This window comes from Perkinsus marinus (assembly GCF_000006405.1).
Source record: "Perkinsus marinus ATCC 50983 genomic scaffold scf_1104296935302, whole genome shotgun sequence".
In the NCBI taxonomy this organism is placed as follows: domain Eukaryota; phylum Perkinsozoa; order Perkinsida; family Perkinsidae; genus Perkinsus; species Perkinsus marinus.
The window spans coordinates 1,155,537-1,163,924 of NW_003214508.1; the positions used below are offsets into that span (position 1 = coordinate 1,155,537).

At 48.1% G+C, this 8,388-nt stretch overlaps 4 protein-coding genes across 4 annotated transcripts in view; 2 read left to right on the forward strand and 2 right to left on the reverse strand.

The window, feature by feature from the left end:
- Positions 1 to 932: 932 nt before the first annotated feature.
- Pmar_PMAR003660 (hypothetical protein) lies at positions 933 to 1,453 on the forward strand (the record flags this gene model as incomplete). The annotated part of the gene is made up of 3 exons (XM_002784355.1): positions 933 to 1,039; positions 1,096 to 1,305; positions 1,387 to 1,453. The coding sequence occupies 3 exons, from the start codon at positions 933 to 935 to the stop codon at positions 1,451 to 1,453; spliced, it is 384 nt and encodes a 127-aa protein (XP_002784401.1).
- Positions 1,454 to 2,707: 1,254 nt separating this feature from the next.
- Pmar_PMAR003661 (hypothetical protein) lies at positions 2,708 to 3,089 on the forward strand (the record flags this gene model as incomplete). Its single annotated transcript, XM_002784356.1, has 2 exons — positions 2,708 to 2,817; positions 2,867 to 3,089. The coding sequence occupies 2 exons, from the start codon at positions 2,708 to 2,710 to the stop codon at positions 3,087 to 3,089; spliced, it is 333 nt and encodes a 110-aa protein (XP_002784402.1).
- A 2,250-nt stretch (positions 3,090 to 5,339) lies between these two features.
- Pmar_PMAR003662 (translation initiation inhibitor, putative) lies at positions 5,340 to 6,110 on the reverse strand (the record flags this gene model as incomplete). The annotated part of the gene is made up of 5 exons (XM_002784357.1): positions 5,340 to 5,418; positions 5,564 to 5,625; positions 5,673 to 5,771; positions 5,818 to 5,956; positions 6,004 to 6,110. The coding sequence occupies 5 exons, from the start codon at positions 6,108 to 6,110 to the stop codon at positions 5,340 to 5,342; spliced, it is 486 nt and encodes a 161-aa protein (XP_002784403.1).
- A 2,178-nt stretch (positions 6,111 to 8,288) lies between these two features.
- Positions 8,289 to 8,388, reverse strand: part of Pmar_PMAR003663 (thymidylate kinase, putative) — a gene marked incomplete at both ends in the record, with an annotated part of 638 nt that continues 538 nt past the window's right edge. The window contains one exon of the mRNA XM_002784358.1: positions 8,289 to 8,342. Within this exon, the coding sequence (XP_002784404.1) occupies positions 8,289 to 8,342 (54 nt within the window). The remainder of the gene's footprint in view (positions 8,343 to 8,388) is intronic.

Consider the following 8,388-nt stretch of genomic DNA (forward strand, 5'->3'; position numbering starts at 1 on the left):
GAGAAGATTGTAAAAATCAGGCACCTTTCTATCATAATATCAAGCAACTCCCGCAGACAGTAAATGAAGCATGGATTGCATGGACTTATATTTCTTCACATATTCATACCAAATCTGAATCAGAGGCTGCTGTGGTATTTGGGGATGAACGACGAATTTTGGTGTCGAACAAACGGATTGATCGACCTATCCAATTCTCCAGAGCTCGAGTTTTCTGCTCTCCAACGCCGGGCTGCCAAGATTCTTCGATAACCCACTCTCTCTATGTACATGTTCAACTACCAGATAGTTACTTTCTAAGATTTACATGTATAATACTTGTTCACCTTTGGTAGTTATGCGGTCTAGAGTGGTTATATCGTACTTGGGACATCGAGTGATCTCGGCCTAGCATTACCTTATCCATAGCAATGTCTCGAAGCCCGACGTGTCACAGGCGGATAGACTCTTCTGCCATTTCCGATCCTATGACAGCAATGATGGTGCCTCGCCACGGCTTAGCTCTTGCGGTTCAATTGAACCGTTCAATCGAAAAACAATATGCCCAAAACTGAAGCAACACAGCGAGTAATGAAGTCATAGCCATGATAATCCCAGAGAACCCCAGCCTACTGCTGCACAACATGTGTTTGATCAGAATGGAAAGTATCATGTGAATCATGTCTTGACAAAGATACGTTACTGTACGATTGCGCTTTCTGACGACATAGCTGAGAAAAACATGCCTGCATTTGCGACAGAATCCGGGTGAAATTCTCGCGTTCTACATCTCATCAATTCAAATGGAGAAGTTCAGGACGGTGCTTTCCGACATTCTGCAGGAAAGACATAGTAGAGCGCATCTACAATCTCGCCCGCCCATAATCCGCGACCGTACGACCAGCGCATCCCCAATGACTGTCCAAATATAGTACTGTCAATAAGTTGACAAAATGTTCCGCACTCTCATCGTCGCGGCTCTGGTGATCGCTGCATTCAGCAGCATCCTGGACTCCATTACTGTGGAGCCTCCAGTACATGAGCCTGAACTTGCGAACGGGTAAGCTGGATTCGACTTCAACATTTTCTTCTGAATGTATAAGCACTTCTTCTCAGGTCAAAACCGTTCAAGAAGGGCTCACCCGAGTGGGTGAAGTGGTTAGATCAGTTGGCCGATATCCTCGCCCTGACCACCACCTCTCCTCCACCCGAGACCACTCCTACTCCCCGCAAGTTCACCTTCCCATCGGTAGAGCCCCCCCATACCTCACCGGCGCCTCCGCCGACTGAGGTTCCGGGGCTCAGAGCGGGAGGAAGCTCCGACGGGTAGGATCAACAACATCTACTTCATCATTTGGCCATGTCGAATATAAACTATATTATATTATACAATAATTCTTCTTTCAGGTTCCGTAGGTGGACCGTCGGCGGCAGGAGCCTCATTATAATGTTGGTTTTCTTGATACTTGCATGATGACCATCCTATTTTTTTGCACGTGAATGAACACTGCTTTCGGTTGAGTTTCGCGAGTGGGGGAATCCTGAGTTGTAACCTGTTAACCGCAGAAACAGGCGAATAAAGACGGACGTGTGTGACACCTACCAATACTGAACAGTCCACCCAAAGTCCCAGAGAGGACGCTCGAGGCCGCAGGAGGGACGTCCTGAAGGAATATGTCTAACAAGCGACATCATCATGAGCCGGTCAGTGCCCGGCTGTCACTAGTCACCTGCATGTTAACCTTAGTAAGGGTAGTAGCTGTGGTTGAGTAGGCCCCATTAAAGGCACTGTAGCCTGGGAGCCTCCCAGTGGGATGCAGCTCACAGCAGTTCTCATCGAGGCGGAATTCGGTACTGTTGGTGGAATTAAGCACGTACGCTGCTATCGAAGGACACGAGTGAGCTCAGAGAAGATCAAATGCTGGTTTGGTCCTTTGCAGTGCAAATGTTAACCAGCACATGTTCATAAGTTATGAACATATGCTGGTTAATATGCGTCGCATTTGGTAACAATGTGTTCTAGGGTGCTTATATCGCATTTGAGACACACAGTGATCTCGGCCTGGTATTACCTCATCCTCACCAATCTCTCGAGGCCCGACGTATCACAAGCGCATAGATTCTTCTGACATTTCCAATCCTATGACAACACCGAAGGTGCCTCGCCACGGCGTAGCTCTCGCGGTTCGATCGGAAAATAACATGCACTAAACTGGAGCAACACAGTGAGTAATGAAGTCATGGCCATGATAATCCCAGAGAACCCCAGCCTACTGCTGCACAACATGTGTTTAATCAGAATGGAAAGTACCATGTGAAACATGTCTTGACAAAGAAACGTTACTGCATGACTGCCCTTTCTGACGAGATAGCTCAGAAAAATATACTTGCAACCTCACAACTCCTGAGGCTGCGTTGTTTAGATATTAACTTCCGAGTCAGATGCTCCATGAAGGAGCCTCCTTCAAAAGTACCAAGCTGAATGAGCCGTAAATGTGGACAATGGGTCAATACCAAAGAATCAGCAGCACCAGCCCGGTACATTCGATGAGGCAAACACTCCTCTTAGCTAGTGCGGTGATTAAATCACTGTCGGAAGTTTTCCGACAGTTTGCAGGAAAGGCGTGGTAGGGCGCATCTACAACCTCGCTCGCCCACAATCCGCGACCGCACGACCAGCGCATCCCCAATCACTGCCAAAGTATAGTACTTTCAACAGGTTGCGAACATGTTCCGCATTCTCATTGCCACGGCTCTTCTGGCTACCGCTGCATTCAGCAGCATCCTGGACTCCATTACTTTGGAGCCCCCAGTAACTTGGCCTGGACTTGCCAACGGGTAAGCTGGATTCTTCCTCAGTATCTTCCTGACTGCCATTTCTTTTCAGGACAAAGCCGGCGGAGTTGGCCGATGGCCTTACCGCTACCTTACCTCCACCCGAGCTCACCCCTACCCTCCGCAAGTTCACCTTCCCTTCAATAGAGCCACCCCAGCCCACCCCTACCCTCCGCAAGTTCACCTTCCCCTCAATAGAGCCCCCTCATACCTCACAGGCACCTACGCCAACTGGGGGTCCGGGGCTCCGAGCGGGAGGATGCTCCGACGGGTAGGAACAACAGCACTCGCTCCACCATTCGATCACATCGAATATGACAATTCTCCTTCCAGGTTCCGTACATCGACCGTCGGCGGCGCTGGACTCCTTATAATATTTGTATTATTTGCATGATTTTTTGCATTGAATGACCAGTATTTTGGGTTGAGTTTTACGAGTGGGGAAATCCCTGGGCTGTAAGCTATAACGAAAACATTTGAAACTATGCTGTATACGATCTTATTAGAAGGTACACTCCACTCGGTTGACAGAAGCCCGATAATTCTCTCTGTCATGTTCTTTGCCCGGAGCACGACACTATATGAGAGGGGTATGAGGACAATGTGAAGCTTTAAGTATGAATCGAGGAACTTCGCACGTACGAATCATAGGCCTGATGAATATGTAGCTAGCGAGTACATCTGTCATCCCTCTCCGTCATGAATGTCGAACAAAGCAGCCCCATAAGCTCCTCCGAAACATCAAGAGCAGAAGAAGCCGCAAATGCGCATTCCAGATTCTCCCTCGAACATACAATGCTCTATTCTTGGCAAGAGTGCACGACAAAGTTTGTCGGACAAACATCCTAGGGCTTAACTACATTCTCGCTCACCTTAAAATCTGCGACCACGCGATCGACACACCCCCTATCAATGTCCAAGTAGGACCACCACCTCTCCTCCACGGTGGAGGCTCCACCCGAGCCCACCCCTTCCCCACGCAAGTTCACCTTCCCTTCAATAGAGCCCCCACATACCTCCCAGGCGCCTACGCTTACTGAGAATTTGGGGGGTCAGAACGGGAGGCAGCTCCGACGGGTAAGACCAACAGAACCTACTCCATCATTTGATCACATCTAATATAATGTTTCTCCTTCCAGGTTCCGTACATCGACCGTCGGCGGCACTAGCCTCCTTATAATGTTCGTCTTAGTGATATTTGCATGACGAAACATCACGAGCAGAATAAGCTGCAAATCCGCGTTCCAGATTCTCCCTCAAACATACAATGCTCTATTCTTGGCAAGAGTGCACAACAAACATCCTAGGGCTCAACTGCATTCTCGCTCACCTTAAAATCCGCGACCACGCGATCGACACACCCCCTATCAATGTCCAGGTACAGTACATTCGACGTAAGTCCATGAAATGTTCCGCAATCTGATGGCCGTGGCTTTCCTAACGGTCGCTGCATACAGCGGCTTCCTGGACTCCATCACGTTGGAGCCTCCAGGAACTTGGCCTGAACTGGCCAACGGGTAAGCCGGACTTTCCTTTGATTGTTTTAGTGGCTGTATGAGCACTTCACCTCAGGACACAGCCCTATAAGAAAGGCTCACCCGAGTGGGTGAAGTGGCTGGATCAGTTGGCCGATGTCCTCGCCCTGACCACCACCTCTCCTCCACGGTGGAGGCTCCACCCGAGCCCACCCCTTCCCCACGCAAGTTCACCTTCCCTTCAATAGAGCCTCCACATACCTCCCAGGCGCCTACGCTTACTGAGGATTCGGGGGGTCAGAACGGGAGGCAGCTCCGACGGGTAAGACCAACAGGACTTACTCCATCATTTGATCACATCGAGTATAATATTTCTCCTTCCAGGTTTTGTACATCGATGGTCGGCGGCACTAGCCTCCTTATAACGTTCGTCTTAGTGATATTTGCATGACGACCATACGATTATTTGCATGTGAATAAACAATGTCTTCGGTTGGGTTTCGTGCTGTGGAAGTGCTGGCTTGCAACCTGTTGGAAAAAACAAGATAGCACACCTAATACTATGCCGTGTACAAGAGCCCCTCCAGCGCCCTCCAGAGACCCTGGAGCCTCTAGCTTCCAAGCACATAGCTCCGTGGTGCTTAAATATCAAAACAAGCCTACTGAACAAAGTGCATCAACCCTCCCTTTAACTTAATACTAATAATAATATAATATACGCACCCTAATCACGTCAATACACCTCCATTGCAGACCACCTCAAGACGACAGAACACTGCAGCGGACTTCCCCAAGGACCTCTAGAAGTAGTTGACTCATTCTATTCAATCGCAACTTAGCCAGACAAGGGAGGAGCCTTGCCGACAACAACAGCTCATCCTCTCTCTGCCGCATCCCACGTGCAACATCCCCCTTACGAAATTGAATACCCAAGTCGAAGATGAAACAGGAAAAACTTTTAACTCTTTAGATAAACACATCGTGAATAAAAGTCCTTATGTTTTGACAACACTTTAGATATATGGACATCCAACAACAGAGCCTATCCGCTCAATCGGAAATCTCGAAGACACCGCCAATCTCAACAGCTACGCCCATGGGTAGCGAAGCGCACCCAACTGCGAAACGGCTGAGGGAAAGCATCATACTATAAAACACCTTCGATGAGAAAGTAAGATTCAAAGTTTTAATTTGAAATTATTAAAAGTTTAAAGTTCGAGATTCGTTCTAATTTAAAACGTATATCGAATGGTATGCGAAAGTCTAACACTCACCTATGACGGCCAACACCCTCACCAAATACGTCAACCAGCAAGTCGCTGCAGCCATTGGTGACCTGATCGAAGACCGCTAGCCACATACAAAAACGGAGAAACCACGTACCTTGGGTTGATCGACAAAGTCAGGTGTTGAGTTGATAAATGCCTCAACCTTAACAACAGATTTAACCTTAGACAGGTCGCCTCCGCATGCCTCTTTGACCTACAAAGAAAATCAACCTGTCGCAATCCCCTATAACAAGATCTACCTGGGCTATCATATTAAGACCACAAGCCTTAGCAGCGGCCTGACCCTGCTCAACAGTAAAGTTGTCTCCAAGTCTGCCCTGATGGAAAAACGCTGTTCCGTCCTGCTTGTCTTCTTTAGGGAGCTGACCGCTCACGAACCTACCAGCCAGACAGCTGGGTTACCGGGAATCGAGAGCATTCCTTACACTAGGTTACCGGACCTGCTATAAGGCACATAGTTCGCCAAAGGAGCAGCACCAGAAGGGAGGGTGAGACCGAGAGAGGCTATACGAGATTCAACAGGTGACGACATTGGCAAAAACGAAAAAATCAACTACCACTTAATGTCAGACTAAATGCACTCAAAAACCTAAGAGATCCAATCTCAAAACCTTGTTCGCTAGCTGCCAAGCGGTGTAGCAGCTTGAAGCTAGTCCCAGTTGGCTAGTTTCCAACACAACCAAACGTTCGACCAAAAGAGTCGGAGGATCTCCGCTGGGGACACGCTTGAGTACTCCTTAGGAAACACGTCATGATGAGGGAGAACGTGGTAGTTGACTAGTGGTTTCGCACTTAACGGTAGCAATAACATACGTAAAACCTACCATCATCAACTACTCACCGGGGACAGGCGTTGTGCAATGCAACCTGTCCCTCTCGCACTCCTGCTTCACTCGCTCGATTGAAAGCCCGATTGATGATTGCCCAAATGTCACTTGGCAAGTGAGCATATAAACTAAAGACGCATACATAGATATCAAGAAACCAGTTCACACAGAAAACGTTCAAGAGTCACACCGGGCACCGTCGTTTACCACGCGAAGTCCATGTAATTTTCTCGGCCCTCCTGCTTTTATCTAAAGGTCCTTCCATGATGGAAATTCCATCCACGACATGATCGTGCGCCAAGAGATCTCCGCGTTCCTACACCTTTTCCGCGGCATCTAGCTGATACTCTCAGCATATCACCATTTCAAGGTATCGACTAACTTGCTGCATTTGAAACGCCACAAGCTCAGTGTCCTTATTCCCTCAAATTCCTGCGACCCACTTTTTGGAACTGTGTCCAAGCGAACCCGAATCAAATGCTCTTAGACATCAAGTATATCCAGCTGTTAATGAAGACTCATCACTAGCATGTTCGGCTGGCTTTCTCTTAGTCGGTCGTCAACACCAGAATCAAAATTCGCCGAAGACGCCAGCCGCCCAGTTTTTCTCTCGTGGACTCTGAAAATCAGTGATCATAGAGTCTTCATCACAGTCCTCAGATCATGCATGATAAAGACATTCCAACACGTCAACTTGGAAGCACATTGCCACAGCCGCTGTGGCACAGCGTGAGTTACTCGGAAGTCGAATACTGCGTTAACCTCAAGCGTTGTCATCCCACACAATCAGCACCATTGAAACGACGTAGACAAACACAGTATCTCTCATCCACTATGCATGGCGCTGGAGTTCGACTGTAAGCCGTTCAACTCAATTGATGATGCACCTACAAACCAGAATACGATCTCCGTTACCTATTCGCTGAAACAGCGAGTGCACAGCCTCATCCTTCATCCTGCACGAGGAATCCCTCAAGTATGGATCCAGCATTTTATCAATGACGCTACTCCGCGGAGGGAACCCCATCTCCACCATCTGATTCGAAAGTTCCGTTATCCTGCGCCATTGCGGGCCCCACGTCGGTAGACCCCACGCCTTACCGACAATAGATCTTGCGATCAGCAAACGACCCCCTTCCCCATCCTTAGCCTCGAAGCTTCGCTAATACGTTTTGAGCTGGGCAGACTTCCTGTTCAGCCCCTCGAGAAAGATGTATGCACCCCGCATCATCCTAAATCTTTCAAGTGATGTGATAGGATACATCGTATGCAATACAAAAACACCATAGTATAGTTACTATACGTACAGGAAAATATTTCTACATCCTGCGCCGTGCACAAACACATCTCAGATACCGAAAGATTCTCTTTGCCATGGTTGTCACGCCTTCCAGGTATCCGAAATAGGGAATCACTACATTATCTTTCACATCTACCACAGTGTATTCAATACACTACCCTGGTATCGCATGGTTTCCGTCTGAGCCAGTTTGTGGCAGACTTGAGCACAACACATGTTTCATACAGACTGAAAACCCCACACCATGTGGTCCATGCCTTTTTACTATCACTTGCCAGAGGCTACTAGTCATACATAGAATGAATAAGAGTACAAATCACATTGTAATAATTTCAACTCTCACCAATACATGCAGCTGAGGATTAGGCCAAGTTAGCATCGTGGAAAACTCTCGCAGGATCTCGTCACTGATCAGTTGAACAAATCATCATTTGCTGTGTAGACTTGGCCGTAACCTAGTCACGGCGGCTTCTTCGAAATCACTGACGCAATGACCCTCGTAAGTGACCCTATCCGAGCCGAAACCGAGATTTTCATAGCCAGCTAGCGACTTATGCAGCACAGGAGGTTATTCCGCCATGTCTTAGCAAAGACAAGCCTCCACGGAATGTAGAGCATTCAAAGGATGCAGCAAAGACTAGATCAACGTGTCATAATAAACGGTGTAGAGCAACTTGCGATGC